Here is a 25,477-nt window from a genome sequence, read left to right on the forward strand (position 1 = left end):
CAAGTAGGTTTCTCAAAAATAATTTAAGAAAAAGAGGGATGAAAAAGGTTTTGGAAGAGCATTTATCTCAACAGGCTATGGCATCAAGAGAAGCTATTACCTATGGCATTGAGGCTGTAATGGAGAAGGAGGATGTTTTTGACAAGCATGTAAACAAAAGGGATTTATGAAATCATGCTATTATCAGTATGAATAAAAAAAAAAAATAATAAGGCAGAAATTACTTAATACAGCCACAATAATTAGAAATATTACAGGATGGGATGACCCTGTTGATACTATATCTATACATGCTTATTTGGCAAAGTCCCAATATGAAGCTTTAATGGAGGTAAAAAGAGGAAGAAATAAAATAGAAGATAATTTTGAAGAGCCAACTAACAAGAAGAGATCTCAAAGGCATGCAAAAACAACACAAAATAAAGAAATACCTATACCATAGGCTAATAGACCATCTAAAGATGGGCCATCGACATCGCACCCTGGAAAAGTACCAATGCCAAAAGAGAAATGGGAAGAAAGCATAGAAGTTGATAAAGACAAAAGGGAAGAGTAAGCATGTTACTTATAAGCTTCAATCAGAGATTGAGGCAGCCACAAATTTCAAAGGAGTGTTGGAAGAAAGAGTATTGAATGCCAAAATTGAATTTACTCTATGAGAAATTTTAGGCATTGCAAAGAGAGAGTTTCATGAAGTCATCATAGACACCATTAAGTGAAAGAGGTAGTTGATAAGAAAATCTGTTGTATCTAATGCTTTGGATACAATCTTGACTGAAAAAGAGGAATATGAATTGGCACAATGTTATATCAATAAAAAGGGATAATTTAATTTGGATGAATATAAGGATGATGACAAGGGCCTTGGACACTATACCATGGGACATTGGGCAAGAGCCACTACAGAGACTTTAGTAAAAATGGAAGACTTAGTAGAACCAGTAATTGCTCTCATTGACCATGGATCTGAAATTAATATTATATCAAAAGAAGTCTATACACTTCAAAGGTGGTCCATTGATATTAACCGTGGATGGTTGATTTGGACAACAAATAATACACGAGGAGATCTTTATGGTGCTTGCTCTAATGTGAAGATAAAAGTTGAAGATATTACCATAGAATAAAATTTCTTTTGTTTCATGACACTACTACATATCCAGTGATTCTTGGTCAACCATATATTACAGTTCTGAGGATTGAGACTAAAATTTTGGATGATGGATCAACATGTGCCCGTATCAGAAGTCAAGATGGAAAAGGACAGTGTAATTTCTAACTGTACCTACAAACCATGAGCTCAATTAGGATTATTTATGAAGTGATTTATTACCAAGGATTAGTTAAGAGTTTACGGATTTTTGCAGGGTACCACTATAGAGCGGCAATATAGTGGTACATCAAAGAAGGTACTTTTGCATGGAAAGAATAATATTTTTCATACAGATGTTGCAAAATTATATAAGAATGGATATGTTTTACATACACAACTTAATGGCTTACAGAAATAGGAGTAAAGAGGTATGTAAAAATTGAAAAAAGATCTAAAAAGAGTAGATGTGCTTGATAAAAATGCTTTAATAGTAAGTATATGGAGACATATTCGAAAGATTTTTGGAAGAAATAAGCTCAAAATACAAGGAAAAAATTGATATGCAACATTGATTAAAGCAACAAGGAATTTATGAAGGTATTAGAGGAGACATATATTTCTTTACAAAAAAAAGAAGTAGAAGACATGAATCAAAAAAAAAACAAAAAAACAAAAAAACAAAAAAACAAAAAAACAAAAAAACAAAAAACAATGTAGGGAATGAGATATGATGCCGACCAAAACTTTGGTTCTTTTTGGTACATACCAGAGGATGCACAAGTTTAGAAGGCGTGGATGTCATGTTGCACTTTGGCTACTTTATGAAAATAATGGAATTATATACTTAATATATAATTTATTAAGTAACATGGTGAGAGCCATATTAGTAGATTTTAATTGGTTGTAGAATATAATTTGATTATTACCTTGAGAAGAGGTTGTTTAAAAAGATTACTATAGAATTTGTATAATTTTAATTTTCTTTTGATAGTGACTTTTAAGATTGGTTTTGGTTGATAGTAACTTCTAAATATTTAAAATCACCTTTGTTAGACATTGGTGACCTTTGAAAACTTCTTTTGGTTCTTTTATTTGATGTTTAGAGCATAAATTATGTAAATCTTATAAGAAAAAAGGATTGAAGAAGGATTTTAGCAGCAAAAGGGAGTAATTAGGGCACCAATATAGATGAATGGAGATGAATAATGAAAATCTCCATTCCTATTCATCAAAAATAATGACCAATGGACTTTGAGGAGGCTGCGTGAGGCCATATAAGGGATTAGTGTTAGTTTCTCGAGGCCATTCGAGTTTTGAAGGCTAGGATCAAAAGTTTTAGGTTTTTGGCTATGGTTTTGGTGTAAGTTTTGTGTCGTTTGGAGTTAATATAAAGAAGATACAAGCGCTCAAACTTAATGTACTGAATTGGAAGCTATTGTCACTCTTTTACACATAACACACACGTATGGATAGAAATTGAGGATCTGCGACCACAATTGGAGAGAGCACTTTTGCGACTATATTTTTTACATATTGCTTATTAGTACACTTTTTACAGCTAGATACCTAGTATATTCCCATATAGCAAATCATGCCATACAACACCGCATATTTTCTAAGTAAATTTTGTTAGAATTCAATTTTAACTTCTTTCTAAAGATGCCTATATCATTTATTTTTCCAATCTACTTTATTTTGTCTTATTTATGGTCCTACAAAGTAAGTAGAAGTCACCTTTTTAAAAAGACAATATTGATACCTTTTAGTTTTACTATCCTTTTTACTATTAACTATATTTCTAAGATAACTTACTCTAATACTTTAAACTAAGATCTCTTACATTATAATAGTTTCCACATTCTTTCACCTATTAGTCATGTTACATCATGACATCGGAGTCGATGGAGATCCACCCTATATTTCACGTGTCTCTTCTCGAGCCATATAAGACAGTGAATATCTTGGAAAGAATACAAATGCCACCTCCTCCTATAGAAGTAGATAATAACCAAGAGTTTGAGGTAGAAGAAGTCTTAGACTCAAGGTGGCACCAAAATAGGTTGGAATATCTTATTCATTGGCACGGATATGATATTAGTGAACATACATGGGAGCCATTAAAGAATCTTGTAAATGTAGCAAAGAAAGTTCAAGTCTTTCATCGACGACATCCATCAAAACCAAGATAAAGAATAGCAAACCTTTGCTATAAAAGAAACAAGATCAAAGAAAAATAACATTCTACCTTCTATCTTTCATTGCAGCTTCTGTGTACTTGTGATGAAATGGAGCACCAACAACTAGCAGATTCAACTCAAGTGCTTTCATTTGCAGACTTACTAGATGAGACATTGCGATTGTTACAACCTTCAAGATGATAAAATTGAGATGAAGATCCTCAAGTATGACATGTCCTTTCTCGAATAGATGGCGAGATATAACGTGTTTGGAATCACGACTTTGGAAGAGACTCTCGATGTTTAGTGATTTTATTAGAGGTAGAAACAACTCTTGACAGTGTTCCAAATATTTTATTTGAAGGAAGTTATAAAGGCCTCAACAATGACCAAATAATAAGGTGGTCTTCTTGCCCTGATATAAGACACTATAGATGGTTGAAAGGACCTATCAACCATCTTCGAAGAGAGCAAAGATCGGAGTATGTAGCAAATATAATTTGTCACATCTTTGACTTCCTTAACATATGAAGACCGCTCTTTATGGAACTCGTCCCTAGAAGAGGGAATAATGTCAAGAACATATACATTTACCTCAATAGTTACTTATATGATTAAGTAAAAGTAGGTAAATATAGAATAATTTCATAAAGTCTTCTAGAGAAGCTTCCTAAAAGCTTCATAGATGCAATTTTGACTTTAGATGTGTTTGTAGGTTAGAAACTTGGCCAAAAAGCTAACCATGTATTAGTAGCTTGTGGAAAAAGTTATCTCCATATAATAGCTTGTGGAACAAGCCAACTACGTGGCACATACATAGATAACTTGCCTTGCAAGATAAGACATGTGGCTAGTAAAGTCAATACATATTGGAGGTCCTATAGGACATCACCACATAGTTCTTAGTTAGATAGTATATGTGGAGGCAAGAGTGAAGCCTTCTTCACTCTTGTCAATGTGTTTTTAGTCTTAGTCTTGTTTCAAGACTTTCTAGTCTTTTTGTTTTTCGCAATAGCCATTCTAGTTAATATTACCTCACCTTTTGAGTAATTTTGTAGTTCTCTTAAGTGATAGAAGAGTGTATTGAGGATTCTCTATTTTCAAGATTCATGTCCTTGACACATAGCCAAGTGTCCAGTACAATCTCTAGCCAAATGCCATGTATTATGACATTGTCCTCTTTAGCAACCATGCTTTTCATTATGTGATTGTATTATTTTCTTGGATAATGTTGAGCAATGTGTTTAGCTTCTCCATAATATAAGCATAAGGTGTCATGATGTTTTCAAGTTTATTCTTGATCTATGAGAAATTTAAAATGTATCATATTAATTTGCATTGGTTTTGGCCTCGATAAATAAGTTTTTAAAAACTTGGAAGTCATTGTTGTTATTTGATTTATACTTTTCTAGCCAAATCTTTCTTCTTGACATCTTTTAAATAATTCATTGTCACATGCAATGGCTTGAGTAATAAATTATTATAAATATTCTACCTTTGGTATTGTTAGTAATAAATCTTTGACATTATCCTTCAATCCATATCAAAATTGATTGATAAAGGCTTTGTCATTCCAATCCCCATTCCAAGCAAAGTTTTGGAATTCAGCAACACATATGGTAGCTAATCGTGATCCTTGCTGTAAAGATAGGAGCTTGATTTATACTACTCTTTTTTGATCACTTTCTCCAAATGTGGCCGTAAATACTTTTAGGAATGAATTCTAATCGTTGGGGAATTGCAAATTTTTTTCTATGAAACTTAGACTTCCATAATTCACATTACAAATATGTGATATTTCTACTTTTAGAGTGCTGAGAAGCTCATGAAGATCTAAATTAGATACAAATCTATTCCCACTTCCATTGAGAGTAGTATCCATAATCTTTCATTTCATAGAAAACTCAAAAAAAATTCAAAAGTTAAATTAGAAGAAGGTAATTAACAACCTCTAATGAAAATTTCTACAAAAAAAGATAATCTATTCTCTTGAAGGAAAAGATAAGTGTTAGAAAATAAGATTTTTTGTTTAAAGGTGGGTAGTCCGCAACCTTCAAAATACAACAATAAAAGTAGAATAATCTACTCACTTCTAAAATAAGACAAAAATAATAAGTTAGCACTCTTATCAAACTATTAAGGATATGAATCTCAAAGAAAGAAAATCCTCAATACACTCTTGTGTCATTGAAAAGAACTAGAAAGTCACTCAAAGATGATATAATATTAAACTAGAATAATTATTTCCAAAAACAAAAAGACTAAAAAGGCTTGAAAGAAGACTGAGGACTACAAAGGTATTGAAAAGAGTGAAGAAGGCTTCACTCTTGTCTCCATATATGCTCTTAACTAGGAGCTACGTGGCAATGTCTTATAGGACATCCAAAATATGTTGACTTTGCAAGATATGTATCTTAACTTGCAAGGCAAGTTTTCTATATGTGCGCCACATAATTAGCTTATTCTGCAAGCTATCAATATGTGGTTAACTTATTGATTAAGTTTCTAACCTGCTAATCAATTACAAATATATATAGAATCAAAGCACCGTCTTTTAGACTTCTAGGAAGCTTCTTTAGAAGGTATTATGAAATTAATCTATTTTTATCTATTCTTACTTACTTCTATCTAATCATATAGGTATTTACTAGAATACCTATGTATATCTATGATATAGACACTCTTATACAAAAAAAAAATAATAATAAAAAAAAAATGCAATAATATTAAAATCTTTGATTTATAAAAAAAATAGAATTAATAATTTTTAACAAAATAGATAAAAATCATGTCTAACACCCTAGACTATTAATCTTAAAATCTTATATCAATAAATAAATATGTAATCTAATTTAAATAAAATACAATAGTGATGCTAAAAATGATTATTAAACCTTTTTGAAGATAGATATATGTGGTCAATAATTTATTTTATTAGTTTTTTAAAAGCCATATATTTAAAAAAAATAATATTATAAAAATAGAAGTATAAAATAAGATAAGATATTACTTATAATATCTAATACTTATAGATAAACAACATAAGATGGTGTGCATTGTTTTTAGTTGTAAGGACTTATCTAGATAAGTATATTTTCTTGTGATTGGTCTTTTATAAGATTCTTACATTTAACAATAGATGCCTTTAGATTGATATTTTTAAATCCCAAGAACCATCAATTTAACTTACTACAAAAATTCTTAATTTTTAGCTAAACTATTTGACTTTAATTATTGTTGTTATTTAATTACAAACAACTTACTCCAATAAAGACCTTTAAGTGGTGATTAGATTTTATTTTATTATTTATTAATATTAATTATAAATAATACCAATATTTTTTTATTTAATCAAATCTAAAATGTATATAATCAAATATAAAAAATATTTAATCAACTATTGTAGAATAATTATTTTTACTTAATTATTTTTTATTTAATATCTTTAATTTTTATTTTTTTTATAATTCATATGTTGATAATTGTATTTTTTTTACAGAATTCTATCATCTTGCTCAAATAATCATATTTTGATGCAAACACTATTATCCATACAATAGAATATATTCAATAGCCATTTCTAGTTAGTTTAAAGAAACCTAATTCTATCACATTATATACAAGAATAAAAAATCATGCACAATATGTGAATTGGGTAGGATTCTTATTCTTTTATCACAAAGTAATGCCTTTGATGAAAAAAAAATCAAGAAATACATCCTTTAAAGTGTTAAGCATTATACATTTATATTATCTTTTTTCCTTTTTTGACTTCATGGAGTATGATAAAAACCCTTTTCAGAGTCTCTTGTAGCAATAAAAACGTAAGTTTTGAACACATGTTTCACAATTCCCTCATAAACTTAGTCAAAACATGAACTACTACTCAATTCAAAAAAACTGTGGCATGCAACAATAAACCATCACTTCATCTCAGCTCAACTTCGATACCCTAACACCCTTAAAGGTTGGGTGTTAACAGTGTCGGACAGATGTTCCTCCGAGACGTGGCGCGGGGTTGACCTGCGATGCCGACTTTTGCAAGTCCACGCCTCCCCGCTCGTCGTTTGCCGACATACTCCCCCAAACAGTATCGTGGACCCCACGACAACCAGCTCCTGTCCAATTCCTCATTCTTCATCTACCAATGCGACGAGCACACCCCAGTTGCTTCAAAAACAACAAAAAAGAACGTATTTCTGGGTCTCAGGTCCTTGAACGCCATCTACTTGCCCCCCACTAATCAAAGCATCGGGTGTACCGCGGATATGTTAAAACAAAACACACACACAACAACAACAACAACAACAACAACAACAAACAGAAGCTCCAGGCCATCTTCATCCGAACCCTCTCAGAGGCAGCTGCATTGGCCTCTGCAGACATTGACTATCCACGTATCTACCGACTGTCTAGGCCGACTGAGCCAGCTGACTCGCCAGTCTAAACTTAGGTGGCTTATGAGTGAGCCGAGTGTTCATCGGAGCCAATCGCAGCAAACGGGAACAACACTTGTAGTCGGCAGCAGTGACTATCCCCAGGACACGATGATTTGGGCGATGATGTCGGCGATGATTTGGGCTTTTCAATAAGCTGTGTTTGACGATTCAATCTCAGCTGAACTGAATGATTCCAACGTTGTCGTGGGTCTCAAGTTAGGTGGACAATTTGACCTTACTCTGGCCCAAGTCCTTGTATAAATCACAACAAAGATAATCCCTCAGGCACCTGGCAAGAAGTGACAGATAATTGTACTTGGCGGTAACACACACTTGCAGCAAGGTTCCAGTTACCTATTACGATGAGGACCCGGCTAGTCTGGCTTCTCGTAGCGATTTTTAGTCTAGTTTGTACCCCGAAAGGCCCGCTGGTGATGGTCTGCGCGGTTGGCGATGGTGCAAAGTATAATGATCAGAAAGAACAGGAGGTCATGGCGATCGCTGCTGCTGCTCTGGCAAACCAGGGCAACTGCTGTAAGTGTTTTCCCCTTCTTTCAATGCCCTACGCCTGGCATAACAGCAAGGCGAGGAAGTGTTGCACTAACCTTGTAGATGCGTTCTGTTGTCGATGGAAGTGATCATGATCGAAGAATGTTTCAGGTGTAGTGCAGTTGATTAAAATGTGTTTTGGCACGTACTGCAGTTTTGGTTGGCTCTTGTAAGTCGGATTGTAGCCGAGCGGTGTGCCGTCCGCAGAAGGAAGATCTTCAAGACTCCCTTTGCACAAAAGTGGACAACAATGAGTATTGTCCGCTATCCAACTCAGTATCCAACGCCAGCCAAGGCTGTCAGCAGATGATGCTGAATTACAAGAAGTCCTACATAACGTGAGTCATGTAGCAGCTTGACTCCTTTGCATTAAGTGGTCTGGCTGAGAACAAAATAACTGCGTCGATGCCCACTCTTTGAATATCTCCAGTCCGAAAGCTATGGGCCAAATTCGAATCTTAATGATGTTGCATGTGCAGGCTTCCTCCGAACACGGACTTCCAAAATCTTCCCACCGAGATCACCCGAGACGTTTGCCTACAGCGGGCTCTGGACTCCACATTCAAGACCATATCCTTCCCCGACAACTTCTCCTATGTGTACTTTGGATCCGTATCAGGCGCTTGGAGAGCATTTCCTGGAAGAGACTCTACAGAGGAGCGATGCAACTCCTTTGACAGCCGCTGGAGGCCTTGGTTCTTGGATGCCATTTCGGTATCGAAGCAGCTGATGATCCTCGTGGACACTGGAAATATGATGGGCACGAGTGTAACCGGGGAATTCCAACGGCCTCTCGGAACTACCTACTTGGACATTGGAATCGACTTAGCGGTTTCTCTGATCCAGACTCTGTCGCCAGGAGATTTCGTGCAGGTATGGCCTTTCAACAGCAGCGGCGCTAGCCCTCTGGGGCCCGCTATAAACGTAGGGAATTACGATGATTCCGGTGCCCGTTCGGAGTTGATGCCCTTGAAGGATAGCGTGAAACGATTGAAACGGTCAGACGACCCACGGCCATCGGACCTCAACGACGGAGTGATCAAGGCAGTTTCCAGTTTTAAAACTACCGGATCTAATTCTTTGAAGGTACTTAAGATTATTTGCCGAGAGCATATCATTTCTTTTAAAAGGGACACTGTTTTGTGATCCATCTACCATCAATCCCCGTGAGAGGAAGTGGTCAAGTTCTTCGTCAACTTCATTTGAGAAATCTGATGCTTGCATAGTGGAGATGTCACAGTTTTCCTCAATCCACGGCCGTAGATAAGTAGAAACATTCATATGCCCTGATGATCACATCCTTGCTCTTGCAGTTGGTGGTTGTCATCAGCAATGGCAATTTTATTCCGTTGAACACAACAACATTTCCAACCGCAGTCATAAGGCAGAACAAGACTAAGTTGCTTGTGTACAAACTCCCCGTAAACTCCGATTCAGATCCAACCTCAGATCCGTTCTTGATCAACACCACCCTCCCCTCAGTTTTGTGCGGTGTGCAAGGATCATTTGAGGTCTTGGAAGCACCAGCTACCGCGAACCCTCTGTACGCCTTGAGAGGTTATTTCTCCTTCTTGGCTCAGACACACCAGGATGCTGTCAACTCGAAACCGACGTGGAGCAATGTTTACAGGAGCGTGGCGCAATCACTTGACGCCGTTACCGTGACTGCACCAGGTAAAATAGGATTCATAACTCTTCTCTCCAAACACCACCTTCCAGTCTCATGGTCTTCTGGAGCAAAGTTCGACGGAAAGGTTGACTTAAATCGTGGCTGTGGTGGTGTTTTTTTTAGCGATTGACAAGGACGGAAGGTTGGTTGGAGTTTCTGGAATCGATGTGTACCTGAACCAGCTGGAGGGTCAGTTGCGAGCATTGGTGGTTTCAGATCTTGCAAGTAGAAGACGAGGGACCATTCAACCTCCTAATAACCTCACCCTGGTTTGCAGCTATCAGGTACTTGGCTTCTCATAAAATAGCCATTCACAAGGATATGAGGAATTGGAAGGTGGAGATATGCGGGTAGAATTGAACAATTCCGCTACTATCATAAAAATAATCTTCAAATATCATTCGAAGTCCTCTTCAATCATGACCTCCATGTCATCAGTTTTATCATTATTTCTATCACGTCTACCTAATTGAAGTTCGTCAGTAACCGGTTTTGATAACGTGATCATACGAGAATCGGCTTGACAAACGTACATGAACTACATTATGTGTTTCAGGATAGCTCAAAATCTGTCGCTAACATACATGGATTCATGCCGTGAAATTATGTAGTCTAAGCTTGTCTTTATTTCGTTGGTGCAGAATCAGTCGACCGTGGCAGCGGTCTGCCCGTCGAGCTCGCTGCCATCCGATGGTGTGACATGCCCGAAAACAGACACCAGGAATCTTGCTGAACGTGTTTGCTGTGGTAACTGCGTACCTCCTCCTCCACCTCCATTTGCATGGTGGAAGATTTTGCTTATTTTTGTGGGGGGATCGATCGGAGTGTTTCTTCTAGTGTGGGCGTGCGGAAACTGTTACTATGGAAGCAACAAGAAGTTCAAGCAAGCAGTGAAGTCTCGATTTGCCTGCTGCTTCTGCTGGCGGACAAAAGCACTCCCTGGTGCAGACGTAGGTGGTTTAAAGACGCCTGCCCAGGTAGCCTCAGTGTCTGTGACTCAGTGTAGTATTAGGAGTAAGTAGCAAGTTACTCAGGTTCTACAGTGTAGAGTAGTTTTACAGCCGAGATGCTTAAGAATCTCTCCAGTCCTATGGGCTTGCAGAGAGGTGTTGTGAAGCATGAGGGATGGTAGCTGTAATATGTGAGATATTTAGTATTGTAGAATAAGAATTTTTTAGTCAATATTTTCTTAATTCTGGCAAAATTCTGGCGAGTTGATTGTTTGTTGAATTAATACCCTGAGCATCAGATCGTGCGGTTTTTCGTGTGCGCTTAAGCGGTAGATGAGAATGGATTCGCGATTCCCAGTCGTACCGAACTGCCGCGTATAATTTGTGAGTTTTCAGCGACATAAAAGTGTGAATATTAAATTACATGTTTTGTCATTCTTTATAGTGGTGTAGCATTCTCAAATATCATCATGCTTCCTGTTTAAGCTTTCCGTTAGAATCCTGAGTTCAGTGAGTTGTTGCCAACTGCGGTTGAGAGGCATGGGTATTCCGGATTTAGAAGGATATAAAAAGCACTCGCAGAAATTGTAGAATGACGAGGCGATGAAAAAATTTCTTTTATTTATTTCGTCAAATGATCAGTGAGCAGATGCAATTTTGCAACATCCTCCACCTCAAAAACAAGAACCCAAATAATTTGTGAAATATAAGCTTAACCTCACGGTCTCAAAACCCCACAGTAAAAACTGTTGGGAGAAAATAGACGGAAAGCTAATCTAATCTCATCCCGAATTAACCTCTTGTTGCGAGGTAATCTAACCCTTCTCAAAGTGCATCTCTTGATACAAGAACCCACCTTATCGCAAGGTGCAACTTCGTCAAACAATTTCTCAAATCATCCGCTGAACGATGGAATCTACATTCATGACAAAGGAAGGGATTTTAAACACTATTGTAATACTCATGCCCTGAACATGTCTTCATTTTTAACTTGCTTCTCAGCAACTAAATTATTCATTCCGTAGGCGCAAATTCATCAACATGATTATTCTGAGAAAAAGCATGAATCCTGTGCATAGCTCACTCACCAGACTTATTCTGATACGTTGCATTGAGGTTGTTGGCACTAGAAGCATAACCCTTCAAGCAGCTGTCCATGATGTGTAATTGTCTTCACGTTAGTCCAGAGAATCGGACATGATCCTCTTTTAAATCCCTACTCTACTGTTATAGGATTTCTCCCTGAAGCTGGTGAAAGAGACAACTCTCCCTGTCCCAATTTGGCTGGTACGTATTGGCATATTCGACTCTCAAGTGGAAAAAAATCCTCTACACCTACAAGGCTTTGGTAGAGATCTTAAAGACTACAAAGAACTGACACTGCATCTCAACCAAAAATTTGACGTTAAATTTGGCAAGTACTTCGATGATACCAAATAAGCGAGTTTTTGGAGGACTGCACAGGCCCTGCACTGCGTAAACAGCTTGACTCTCTGGGAAGGATATCATCTGGTGTGACAGAGGAATCAGAGGCCATAGAATTACCAGATAATCTGGGAGGTAAAGACCTTCCAGTCAAAGGCTTCACACACAGGCTTGAGGAGGCCACCTTAAGTTTTCTTTTCTCATCTGAAAATCCCATTGCGTGCATAGAGAAGGCCAATTCGAATGCAGCTATGGCGCAATGAGCAAATTGAACAGGGGTCGTACCAAAAAGAGTTGATGAAGTATTTGTAAACGAAGCTGGTCGGCCTGAATCAGAAGTTTCTTTAGTCGAGACATTCGACGCTTAAGAACAGTTCGTAAGTCACTCTTGTTGGACCTACTTGAGGACCCTAACTGCAATACTGCCGCAAGCACATCTTTGTCGCTAACAAGCATCTGCAAGATATCCGGCACGGCACTTCAGTATAAACAAAGTCATTCTGATCCTTGAGGCAACCATTCCTTGACCGGGCTAGTTTCTAGTACTTGAGTCGCCACTCGAGGGGACCAGGATGCCACAATACTAGGTGTTTTCAACTGCAACAACGAAAGAGGCGCCAAAAGCTCATCTGTATAGTCGCTAATTTCTTGGTCAGTTTTTTCTCTTCTTCACGAGCATGTTTCTGAACATTCCGTAGGTTGACTATCTGCTTGTCGGATAACACTGATTCTGAACGCCCCAATTTGCTAATTCCGTTTCTAAAACTCCGAATCTGGTCATGTAGCTGCACTCCCATTAGAGAATACACCAACATCAAAGCGCATGATGGCCTCCATCCACCCAGCCACATGAAAGATGCCTCCATACCTGTGACTCTTGCACCTGAAATTTAAAAATTTTGAAAGCCAAAATTATGAATTCATAATTTTTGTATTTTACAATTAATCACTCGTTTAACACAAGACTTAAAATGCGCTTTCAATTTGATCTCCTGCAAAGTGTATCCAGAATCACAAGCATTGTACAATACTCTAGTATACTAATGATGACACTCTTTCATTCGATACACGCAAGTAATGGGTCACGATGAAACAGGCAAATCACCTGAAATGGTAAGAAAAACGTTCGCGTTCTCTAAAAGAGAATGATCGTGGATGTCAGCCATATATAAAGAAACACATTTGTGCAAGGGCTCTTCGACGTCTCTCTCTTCAACCTTGGAACGCACCAAATCCCGTACAACACGAACGTGTGGTTCACAGGCCATCCACCAGCGACCTTCGTCCATATTAACTAAAAATACGATTCAAGTATGCTCCACCTTTTACAATGAAAATTGAAATTTCACAAACTGCCAACTTGATTTTAACACACAAATCGATTACACGACGTGTGCACTTGTATGAGAAGCTTGAGCGTACAGTACTTCCTAAAACTAAGGGCCGTCCTCACAAAGATAGAGTCAAAACCAAATGTGGCAGCAAATGAAGCTAAAGGGAATCATCAGAGTACCACTCACAGAGACAACCATGGAAAATTTCGAGAACAACCTGCGCCACCGGACCTAACCACCAGACCATGAGAAATTCCCACACTGAAAACAGACCAAACAAACCATGGAACAGAGGACTGCGAAGGTGTACTAGTAGCGAAGGGCGCGGTACAATTCAAAACTCCGTATCACACTCCAGCTAAACCCCACAACGCAAACCGAAACAGACGCCACGAAATGTCGCACCGATCATACTCTTTCCTTCTCGAAATCCGCCAGGAGCAAAATCAATCACCTCTACTCAGAAAAAGATCTCCTATCCAATCCCCTGCCAACGAAATTCCCTCAAAAATTAACACTACATCCTATATATATATATATATATATATATAATTAATAAATAATAATAATAATGATAATAATAAAACTAAATCCGCTAAACACCGATTCAGAAACACTTGGAAAACCACCGCTCAAGCACCGACCAGGTCAAGAACCGAGCCCATCCTAGAGAGATGATCACGTAAGGGCGTCACTCCTTGAAGCGGCAAACAGCTCGAATAGTTAGCAACGCCCCCACCAATCTCACAACTCCAATTCAATGCGTTCAGCTCAGCTCAGCGAGAGAGCTTGATTCCGAGAGGACACGATGAGAGGCGAAATTGGTGCAGAGAAGGGGAGAAGGTGGGCGATTCTTCGAGCATTACGAGATCGGAAAATGCAATATCACGGGCAGCAAAATTCAACAACAACAACAGTAAGCCTTGAGACGAGACAAGCAAGAGAGTGGGAGAGAACGCAAGGGAACGGAGAGGGAACACAACTGGGGAGCCGGTGGGAACAGGACCCCTCCGGGGCTGGACGGTATCACGTGGCTGGGTGAGGGACACGTGGTGATATTTGGGAGGGGTCGTCGTGGAGATACCGATGAAAAGCGCGGAAAGGGGCGGGAGATATTTTGTTGTCTTTTGGAGCTCCATTTTGTTTGTTTGTTGGGTAGGTGGATGGGATGCTGACTGGCGGTCTGGCTGCCTGCCTTGCTGGCTGGCTTTTCATTCATTCATCTATTCATTAACTAAATGATGAAGATATATATATATATATATACATACATATAAGTATGATTTTCCTTGGAATCATGAATTTGGATTAATATTAATATTTTTTATCTTTATTTTATTCAATTTTTCTTTATTAAGATTTTACACATCAAATTTTGAAATACATATTTGTATACTTAAGTATAACTATGTATGCATTGAAATAACAGATGCAATACATTAAACTGTGATGTGCTTATGTAAAAATTTATGATTTGGTTGAAAAAATGCAATTTCATTTAATGAGTATTTTAAAAATATTTTTGAAACAAAATTGATTTTTTTTTACATATATTTTCGATTTTTTTAAGCACCAAAATTTTATTGTATATTTACATTATCAGTAAAATGTGTAATTTGATATTTATATTTGACATATGTATAATGGGAGGAACTCCAACCAAATAATAATCAAATGATATCAAATATAATATTATTTGATATTATTCTAAAAAAATTTAAATAATATTATCAATATTATAAATAAATTAGATAATTAATTTTAATATTGAAAATATTATTTAAATTTTAAATTATCCAATAATTATAATTATCAGAAATTATCAATTATTGTGTAATTTGTGAGTGTGTGTGTATATATGTATATATAAATAATTCTTTATCAAATGTGTATTATTCCAGTTCAGTAAGGATCTTTTTTTGTACACATATTGTTGATATGTTTTGTGTATTTTAAGCTAGGATTAAATTGGAATGGGGTTATCTATGTGATCATAAGAACCTATTCGATTTTTTTAACAAATAATCAAATAACATTATTTGCATATGTTAAAATAATATCAAATAATATTATAAATTCAAATTAATAAATAATTTATAGTGTTATAATTTAAATTAATGTATTTTATAATAATTATATAATATCAAAAGTATATTTACATATATATATATATTATATATATATATACATGTATATACACGCACACACACAGAAATGAATGAATAAGTTGCTGATCTCAATTAAAAGCATTATTGTCATGATAAGGGAAAAAGAAAGTCAAAACATGAATGCTAAAGTATTTATACAATTGGAGGCTCACTGTTCACAATTTGTTTTTGATGATGCACAACAGTAGCTCTATAAAGTAAAATATGCTTGAATTAGACATATCACATACAAGTAATAAGAAGAAAACAAATTACTAATTCAGAGAACACTTTAAAACATGAGGGTTTGTACCTTTATTGAACTCATACAGTATGTGCAATTATCAAGCTTAGGTGGGGGCAGGAGCCAAAACCGACTGGCATAAAACATCAGACATATGGGCCTCTCAAAACAGCCGCAACTGTGAATGGGGGGGAACAACAAGGACTCAATTGGGTAAGAACAGGAGCATCAGTACAATACCTCGGATTCCTGATAAGATTTCATATGCCCCCAGCAGAAACTGAAGCAAAGATCTTGTGCCAAGTCACATCCCAGCTCATTAGATGGGGCTCCAAAAAACTCTCACTAGTAGGAAGGGTTATGATCATAAACCAAGTTATCTTAGCTTCCACATAGTGCAAGAATAGAGAGTAAGATCTTCAAGCAAATAAGATCCTTAGTGCAAAATTACCTATGGTCAGGCATCACAATGGGTTCTATACGCGCCAAGGTCCGATGGTCAACAGTAATACAACCCCTAACACAAAGAGGACTCAAGGTGCTTGATTTAGAGATGCAAGCTAGAGCACTCTTAACCAAATTAATCATGTGGTTTGGCTCCCGGCGCCAAACCGTAGAAGATTATATTCCGCCACAAAATTATAGAAACAAAATATCCCAAGGATGGAGAATGGTATCAAAGCCCGCATTGTCTCATGGATCACAAACTGTTGGTTGTACAACAAGGCTCTCATTTATGGATTAGCACAAGGCACGCTTGGCAAGAACTGCAACCTGGACTATAACAAACTCCTCCAAGGTTTAGAGATGAAATCATGCGGCAACCATTATTCTAGAACAGATTGATTTGAGCCCTTGAGGGAAACTCATAGGGCCACCATACGACTGATTGCTACCACCTTTGGACAAACCACGGAATCCGCACATGTGGGGACCTCTGGAACACAAATACATAAGAGTGGCACAACATAGACATCCTCAGATGAGTAACATGTGGAAGATTAGTAAAAGTACAACGAGCTAAAATGTTAAAGTGCATCCCTTGGCGCCCAAGAGAAGCTCACCCCTATGCTGCAGTAGAATGGTGGACGACGGCATAGGAAGCCCCATAATAGAGATCTTCCACGTTCTTAGCATTGTTGACGAGATCCTACACAGAGACAATATACAGTAACCGAATCCGAAGAGTTAACCCTCGTCAGTTCGGGCCCAATTCTCATAGGAGACAAAGAAGTTAAGAGAGCACGGGTCATAACCAGGAGAGACTCAAACAGAGTTTTCACAACATACAATCCACTAAGACAACCAGACACTAACACCACAATGTGGCTAGTTGAAGATACTCCAATCCAAAAACTTAAACTAGATCCTGCAGAATAGAACTGGAAACAACACGAGACGTCGTCCATCACCAATTTATTCAACTACACAACCAAATTGGAATACCGGCTTCAAAACCAAAGGAATACCACTCCTCAAAAAGGCAAAGCCATCCTAAGGGCTCATAATTTCATCAAAAAGTTCTACAACAACTTATGACACCCCTGGCTTCCTAAAAAAGTCTCCTCAATGAGGTTGCTAGTTTTTGTTGGGGGCATCTCAGTAGGTGCCTTGCATCACGTGATGCAAAAAGATGGAAATTGCTCCCTCTACAATAATAACACTATGAAAATTATCACCCATGCATTCTGGGAATGCCCACATATAAGCAAGGCTTGGAATAGATACAACACTCTCCAAGATACAGCGCGACTCAACTTCCTTACTAGCTGGAGTGACGTGCTTTGTGGCCCTCTCAACCTCGACATAACAAATACGATAGAGCTTTCACATTCCGTCAAGGTCTCCTCGGACACCCTTTGGATGATATTACGGAAACTAATACTATGGAACATAAGGTATAACAAATGCTCGTTTGACGTGGACCAAGGGCCCTATCACACAGGACTAGTTTTCTACAAAGAGTGGAAGACCACAATCCACATCGATATGGATGCTTGGAAGGAGCTACAATGACACACCCAATCAGCAAAACTACAAGCAGACAGAAATCGAAAGTTCACCGAAATATGGACAATTAGAGCTATCTTCGCAACAACACAGAACATGGACATTACCTAGCAAATAATTCTCCCACTACACTTGCTTCCCGAAGAATTGGCACGACATCCAGGCGACAAATCACGACTTCCACCACGCCACATCACCAACAGCTCCACAAAGCCACCTCAACAAGTTTTCAATACCCCAGATATGAATTCAGCTACCAACATTGATGAAGAACTCCAACAGGATATATACCATCTCTTTGCAGAAATCGAACAAGAAAGTGCCAAAGGACTAATCGCAGATACACCCACGATCGCACCACACTTCTACAATGAAACCCTCTCCCTCGAACAATGACTACTCCACTACGCCAGGCATCATCATACCAACACAGCACTCGACCTATACCTACACATCTTTGCCGTAGTGGCTGACACTGATATTACAGATGAAGACCTCTTTAGATCAATAGAGAACACTTATGTAAGCAGACATGAATGGGGAGAACGCTTAGCTACAGAAGACTCCCATAGCACAGATACTCACAAAAGCAACGAAAATCAGTATGTAGAAACCGGAACATAATTTAGCATTAGCTATAGAATCATAGATTAACAAAACCCTGGAATCTCCGAGTCGAGGAGAAAAATTAGGACATCACAAAACATGCAAGGAAACTTGCACAAATACTACGGTGCACCCCGTTTACAACAAAGATTAACAGTCCCAAAGACTTTTAATCGGTTAATTTCCACAAGTTACTTACCCACTAAAACATGGCTAATACAATATTAGGATACTAAAACGGAAGGCCTAATGGCAAAGGACAAGGGCGCTGCACCCTCACAAGGGAAACATCGCTTGAATAACCAACCAACGCCCACTCGAGTAGTAACCTTGAACAGCTAAGAGCCCTGTTTTCATTTAGGTATAGCCCCGAAGTAAGTACCACTAGCCCGTCGCTCGCGCAATTCAATCACCCATTGGTGAACATTGCACCTCAGTCAAAGTACAACCTTGATACTCTACAGATTATCTTTTCTATTGAGGAGCTTCAAATCATCAAAGCGATTCGCAACAAGGCAATGCAGCTTACAGTCATCGGTTATGTCACAGGCAAAAGCCCAACACAACTAGCCCTAAAACAATGAGCGGCCTCTGTGCTCCACGAAACAATGGAGACCTGTACTATAGTAGGCAGCACCTTCTCCAAAGTCACATTCTCAAGCCTAGAGGGCATTCAGTACACTTTCAACACTCCAGTTAGCTACGAAGGTAAGGAAATCTCTTCACCTCTTGAACTCCATTCTTTTCAGTACAGAATAGAGAAACGTACAAGTTCCTTGCATATCAAATTTGGGTTCAGTTCTTAGCACTAAGCCAATCACAGGATCAAGAGGTATCATCCACCAATAAACAAAGTCAATTGATAAACAGAGCATACGATACACCCACAATGTTGAGGGGCGACGACCCACCTCAACAAGACCAATCTTTCATCATACACCACATAGAAGGATTCCAATTTGTATGGAAGAAGAAAGAACCGGGGGAAATCCACCCCCCTCTCAAACCAGCACCCGCAGACCCTACAGAAGACATGGACTCACAAAAAAGGGGACACCAAACTATGACACTACCAAAAGAATTCTTCGAAGCAATACCATTCATCCCACAACTAAGCACACAAACCGCAAGATGTAGGGTATTTTCCATACTTTTCAAGACAGCAAGGAAAAAATATTGGACCAACAATTCTACAAAGTCCTTGTCAACCTCAACACCTCCAAAAATTAGCCGATAGCATATAGTGAAGTATCAATCTTGGAGAACCACATACAATGGGCATGCACACAAGCAACGACATTACTCCTCCAGGAAACAGCGATGGCACTCTCAAAGGTCATTGTCAATACACACAACACCAAAAATCTTTTAAAAAAAATGAGAGGATGCAATATGGAGATACTGGTGGGAGAAAAATGAAGACATGGTGACACACTGCGTATGCGTGGCATTCATCCCAGTCACGATCAGCACACTTAGACTTCAATACCCAGAACAACACATCTGGATCTCAATGCATATTCATGTAGACCACACAGAAAGGGACATTAGGACCACTTCCAGCCTTGGCCAAGACAGCCACACAAGCACTCTTGAAAAAAAATCAGTTCAAGGAAAACCTCTCCTTCCAAGATTGAGAGAAGAAGGAAGAAACAAAAAAAAAAAAAAAAAAAAAAAACCCAAATCCATCAATTAGCAGGAAGAAATGCAATTGAGACACAAAAAAGACACTATTGTAGAAGAAGGTTAACCTAAGATCATTCCACTATAGGAATATCATTACAACATCAATGATTGCATGTAGTGGATGAGCCAACTCTAATTCAAGGGAGGCAAAAGATTCTAAAATAATATAACATATTCTACAGAAGGGGGCAAATACTTGGAGGACATAGCCACTTTGATATCACACAAGTCCACATGTATTTGGCACTATGGTATCATCATAGAATCTCAAGTATAATTTGTAGTCATAGAATCAAAAGCCAAATCCATTGGAATCCTAAACATATATGTACCAAACACAACATGATAAAGGGCTCAATTGTAGAACGTGCTAAGCCATCATCTATTCCCTCCAATTTCCTAGATTGTAGGAGGGGATTTCAACATGATGGAACTACTTACAAATAGAAGCATGAGCTTTAATATACCATACATGGACCGAAAAAAACAAGCAATATGGACTAGCTTCATAATGCACTTGGACATCCTTAACACATTTCACATGGATTCGTATCAATAAATTAATATGAAATGATTCACATAGTAAAAACAAAATCCCACAACCAACTAGTCTTGAATAGATAGATTTTATACAGGCTAAGAATTCTATAATTAAATAGATATATTATCACGGACATACTCATATAAGCTAATAATTACATATATAACTAGGTAAAAATAAGTTAATTCTATAATATTTAATATGGAAGCTTTTTAGAAGCTTCGTAGACGTTGCTTTGACTTCATAGGTGTCTTTAATTGACTTTTTGGATTAGAAACGTGGTCAACAAGTTGGCCATGTGCCACACATGTTGTTAGCTTCAAGATCAAGCTAATTATGTGGCCCACACGTAGAAAAACTTGTCTTGTAAGTCAAGGCATGTGTCCTACAAAGTCAACACATATTGGAGGTCCTATAGAACGTCGCCATGTAGCCCCTAGTTAGATAGTATATATAGAGACAAGAGTGAAGGCTTCTTCACTCTTGTCAACTCCTTTCTTGCTTCTAGTCTAGTTTCAAGGATCTCTAGTTTTCTTGTCTTTTGGCAATAGCCATTCTAATTTCTATTTTAATATATATACTTGTTTATATATATTTTGTTACCTCTCTTTGAGTGAAGGCTCACTTGTCTGAATTGTTTTTTCATCAATTTTTTATCCTGGACAGATTGACAAGAGTACACCTACAATATCAAAGCTTTGTCTAATCTTAATTAAGAGTGGATTACTCCTTTTTCTTGATAAGATATAAGGATATTAGAAGTTATGGATTACCCTCTTCTAAACTGATATTGTCCATAGTATTTTCTTTGTTCTCAAGTCCTCTCTTCTATTTATCTTGAGCGATATTAGAAATCTTCTCTTTTCTAAGTGTTATCATGGCAGAACTTGTTGAAATGAAGAATGCAATGGCACAAATGCAAGAGCAATTGAGGGAGTTAATGCTTGCAATGCATCAACTCAATTTACCACCACAAGGAGCAACCAGATTGGCAGGAAGTGAAGATATAGAAATGGTTGGAGCTGCTTCAACATCTGCACCAAACCATGTCCTTTCTCCTATGGTGGAACGTCTTTTCAATGTTAGAGAACCAAGAATTGTCCTACCCGAGAAGTTTGTTGGTACCAGATCCAAGTTTCGAGGATTTATCAATCAAGTGCAACTTATGATTGAACTTCAACTCCAAACCTATCCAACTCCAGGATCGCAAGTTAGATTCATTGGTACGTTTTTTTCAGGTTCAGTACTATCGTGGTTTTCATCTTTTCTTGAACGACGAGATCCAATATTGGATAATCTAGAGGCTTTTCTGGCAGAGTTTCGATCCATGTATGGAGAACATGATGCAATTCGTGTTGCAACCAATAAGATCCATATTTTACGATAAGGCAATCGATTAGTAACGTTGTATGCTTCACAATTTTGACAACTTGCAACTGATATCAAGTGGGATGATGGTGCACTTATTAGCCAATTTCTCTATGGATTACAATATGAGGTAAAAAAATTAATGCTCAACTTACTTGATCCTCAAACATTGAGTCAAGCAATTAACTTTGCTGTGAAGTGGGACAATTACCTTTTTGAATTCCGATTTGAGAATCGTACAAGTGGACCTCAACATTACTATAATTCAATGGCAACACCAACACCTCTTTAACACATACATTCGGAAGTAGAGGATATGCAAATTGATGCAGTACGTTTCAAACCTCTTACTAAGCAAGAAAAGACTCGTCGTCGTCAAGAAGGATTATGTTTATATTGTGGAGAACCAAAGCACACTGCTCAACATTGTCCAAAGAAACGACGCAATCACAAAATAAGGAGTATGGTTGTGAAAGAAGATAATATGTCGAAAAACGAGTTTGTCCAGCTACAATAGCGACTGTGCGGCTGGAACCTTGCACAACATCTAGTAAAGGTCCTATTCTCTCCTCAGAGCCCTCTCCTTGTTTTACATTAAATATTATTTTAGAACCTAAACATTACAAAGTCTCTATCTTGTTAGATTCGGGAGCCAGCATGTTTTTTACATGAAGAATTTACTAAAAGACATAGCATATCTTTAATAAAGAAAACTAAACCTATTTATGTAGAAGTCATAGATGGTTGTCCATTGTCTTCTAGAGATATTATTCACAAAACCCTTCCTATAGAAGTAATAATCAATGGTCATAATAGTTTTGTAGTATTTAATATCATTAGATCTCCCTCTAATCCAGTCATTTTAGGTTTATTGTGGTTAAAAAAATACAATCCTCAAATAGATTGGATCTCCCAAATTCTTACTTTCTCTAAAAGTATAACTAACAGTGTAGTTAATCAATTAGAGAGTCATAAGTCTAGTTCAATTAAACCCGTATTTATAGGTGCAAAAGCTTTCTTGCATGCTGCTATGAAAGAATCACCATATATTATTTATGCCACACCTGTTCCTACTGGTGGAAAGACTTCAAGTGGCATTCCAAGCCAATATCAAGAATTTTAAGATGTATTCAAAAAAAAGAATGCGGATACACTCCCGAAACATCATCCCTATGATTGCTCAATTGACCTTCAAGAAAGAGCACAACCACCATTCGGACCAATCTACACTTTATCACAAAATGAGTTGATAGAGCTCAAAGAGTATATTGAAGAAAATCTAGCCAAGAATTTCATACGCCATTCTAAATCTCCGGCACGAGCTCTAATTCTATTTGTGAAGAAAAAAGATTGATCATTGCAGATGTGTATTGATTATCAAGGACTCAACAAGATTACCATCAAGAATAGGTATCCACTACCTTTAATATCTGGACTTCTTGATCAGCTGAATCAAGCTAAGTTCTATACAAAAATAGATCTTTGAGGAGCATACAATCTAGTATGCATCAAAGAAGGAGATGAATGGAAGACTGCGTTTCAAACTAGGTATGGATATTTTGAATACGATGTCATGCCTTTTGGACTTACAAATGCACCAGCAGCTTTTCAACATTTAATGAATAATATTTTTTGAGAGTTTTTGGACGATTTTGTGGTCTGTTATCTAGACGATATCTTGATTTATTCTAAGAATTCAAAAAAATATGAACTTCATGTTCGTCGTGTATTACAAAAATTAAGAGATGCACGACTCTATGTCAAGATAGAAAAGTGTGTATTCCACACTACTCAAGTCGATTTCTTAGGTTACATCATTTCAAATGATGGACTTATGATGGATCCTAAGAAAGTTCAAACTATTGTAGATTGGAAGATCCTGAAAACGGTAAAGGATGTTTAATATTTTTAGGACTTTGCCAACTACTATCAGATCTTCATCAAAGACTTCTCTCGAGTTGCAAATCCACTTACACATTTGACTTGTAAAGACAAACTCTAATGGAATCAAGAAGCAGAAGTTGTTTTTGAATCTTTAAAGACAACGTTTGTTTCTGCACCAATCTTGTATCAAGTTGATTTTTCCAAAGCATTCTTTATGGAAACAAATGCATCAGACTTTGCTTTGGGTGCGGTTTTATCAGAAATGGAAATAGATGACAAACTTCATCCAGTAGCCTTTCATTCAAGAAAATTCTCAGTAGCAAAAATCAATTATGAGATCTACGACAAAGAACTTCTTGCAATCGTGGATTCTTTTCAAGAATGGCATCATTATCTAGAAGGCACTTCCAGTCTAGTCACCGTGTATACGGATTACAAGAACCTCAAATATTTTATGTCAACACGTGTATTAAATCATCGTCAAGCTCGTTGGAGCATGTCTTTAACAAGATTCGAATTCATCATCACTTATCAGCCATGAAAATAACAAGGTTTGTTTGATGCCTTATCTAGACGTTCTTATCTTGCACCAAAAGAAGGAAATGCATCTTTTGAGCAACAAAGAACGGTTCTCTTGAAGCCGGAGCAATTTCATCTTCGAGCAATAAAATCAACATTGACAGTTGATTTAACTTTTTTTAAGTAAGTCCAGTTAAGTATGTCTTCAGATCCTCTTGTTCATGATATCAAGAATAATTCTTCTAAATCTCATGATTCCTCTAAATTTGAATTCAAGAACAACCTACTCTATTTCAAAGGGCGCCTATATGTTCGAGAAGGAGAAGCACGTTTACGTGTTCTTCAAGCTCATCAAGACTTTCCAATAGCAAGACATTTTGGATATAATAAGACTTTGGAGCTGATATCTAGGGATTTTTGGTGGCCTCAAATGTGGAAGGTAGTCAAAGATTTTGTATAATCATGTGATGTTTGCTCAAGACAAAAAACTCCTTGTCATCGATCTTTTGGACTTCTTCAGCAATTACCCATTTCAGAACAACCATGGTCTTCTGTTTCTATGGGCTTCATCACGGATCTTCTAATCTCAAGTTCTTATGACTCTATATTTGTGATAGTAGATCGTTTTACAAAGATGGCACATTTTGTACCATGTATAAAATCTATCATAGGTGAAGAAATAGCCAAGCTCTTTCTTGACAATATCTATCGCTATCATGGATTACCCAAGGATATTATATCAGATAGAGGAACTCAATTTGTATCAAAATTTTGGCGGACTCTTTTCAAGATTCTAAAAGTGGATATAAAACTATCTTCGACATTCTATCCTCAAA

The 25,477-nt window shown here is 37.3% G+C and overlaps 3 protein-coding genes across 12 annotated transcripts; 1 reads left to right on the plus strand and 2 right to left on the minus strand.

Annotated features, from left to right (window-relative positions):
• The first annotated feature begins 7,794 nt into the window (after positions 1-7,794).
• Positions 7,795-11,131, plus strand: LOC112284886 (uncharacterized). Its single transcript, XM_024525226.3, has 6 exons — positions 7,795-8,243; positions 8,413-8,596; positions 8,738-9,344; positions 9,572-9,932; positions 10,051-10,211; positions 10,569-11,131. Exons 1-6 carry the CDS (start codon positions 8,072-8,074, stop codon positions 10,947-10,949), a joined length of 1,866 nt encoding a protein of 621 aa, XP_024380994.1. The 5' UTR covers positions 7,795-8,071; the 3' UTR covers positions 10,950-11,131.
• Positions 11,132-11,481: 350 nt separating this feature from the next.
• Positions 11,482-14,555, minus strand: LOC141045650 (protein DOG1-like 3). Of its 4 annotated transcripts, none has more exons than XM_073535496.2 (4): positions 13,947-14,555; positions 13,408-13,624; positions 11,966-13,185; positions 11,482-11,793 (listed from the first exon to the last, which is right to left on the minus strand). In XM_073535496.2, the coding sequence occupies exons 2-3, from the start codon at positions 13,589-13,591 to the stop codon at positions 12,896-12,898; spliced, it is 474 nt and encodes a 157-aa protein (XP_073391597.1). In that variant the 5' UTR covers positions 13,592-13,624; positions 13,947-14,555; the 3' UTR covers positions 11,482-11,793; positions 11,966-12,895. The 4 variants fall into 4 exon arrangements, with proteins under 4 accessions (XP_073391597.1, XP_090108194.1, XP_090108195.1 ...); XM_090252068.1 differs by having other exon boundaries at positions 13,408-14,123; positions 14,281-14,554; XM_090252069.1 differs by having other exon boundaries at positions 11,966-12,027; positions 12,423-13,185; positions 13,408-14,554.
• Positions 14,556-16,074: 1,519 nt separating this feature from the next.
• Positions 16,075-20,117, minus strand: LOC112284275 (uncharacterized). 7 transcript variants are annotated; one of them, XR_012217783.2, is made up of 3 exons: positions 19,555-20,117; positions 17,092-17,177; positions 16,075-16,964 (listed from the first exon to the last, which is right to left on the minus strand). XR_012217783.2 is itself a non-coding variant. In XM_024523951.3 (3 exons), exons 1-3 carry the CDS (start codon positions 19,516-19,518, stop codon positions 16,894-16,896), a joined length of 306 nt encoding a protein of 101 aa, XP_024379719.1. In that variant the 5' UTR covers positions 19,519-19,548; the 3' UTR covers positions 16,075-16,893. The 7 variants fall into 7 exon arrangements, 1 of the variants encoding a protein (XP_024379719.1); XR_002970362.3 differs by lacking the exon at positions 19,555-20,117 and adding an exon at positions 18,843-19,363; XR_012217782.2 differs by lacking the exon at positions 19,555-20,117 and adding an exon at positions 18,329-19,363.
• Between the last annotated feature and the right edge of the window lie 5,360 nt (positions 20,118-25,477).

This window comes from Physcomitrium patens, chromosome 7 (genome assembly GCF_059467195.1).
Source record: "Physcomitrium patens ecotype Gransden chromosome 7, ASM5946719v1, whole genome shotgun sequence".
NCBI classification, from domain to species: domain Eukaryota; kingdom Viridiplantae; phylum Streptophyta; class Bryopsida; order Funariales; family Funariaceae; genus Physcomitrium; species Physcomitrium patens.

Coding starts and splice junctions, on each gene's coding strand:
- LOC112284886 (XM_024525226.3), top strand. CDS start 8,072: ATGAGGACCCGGCTAGTCTGGCTTCTCGTAGCGATTTTTAGTCTAGTT. Junction 9,933..10,050: donor CGTTACCGTGACTGCACCAG/GTAAAATAGGAT, acceptor TGTTTTTTTTAG/CGATTGACAAGGACGGAAGG. Junction 10,212..10,568: donor CCCTGGTTTGCAGCTATCAG/GTACTTGGCTTC, acceptor TCGTTGGTGCAG/AATCAGTCGACCGTGGCAGC.
- LOC112284275 (XM_024523951.3), bottom strand. CDS start 19,518: ATGCTCTGTTTATCAATTGACTTTGTTTATTGGTGGATGATACCTCTT. Junction 17,178..19,369: donor AAAAGAATGGAGTTCAAGAG/GTGAAGAGATTT, acceptor GTCTCTGTGTAG/GATCTCGTCAACAATGCTAA. Junction 16,965..17,091: donor CATTCTACTGCAGCATAGGG/GTGAGCTTCTCT, acceptor TTTGTGTTCCAG/AGGTCCCCACATGTGCGGAT.
- LOC141045650 (XM_073535496.2), bottom strand. CDS start 13,591: ATGGACGAAGGTCGCTGGTGGATGGCCTGTGAACCACACGTTCGTGTT. Junction 13,186..13,407: donor CGTTTTTCTTACCATTTCAG/GTGATTTGCCTG, acceptor TTTAAATTTCAG/GTGCAAGAGTCACAGGTATG.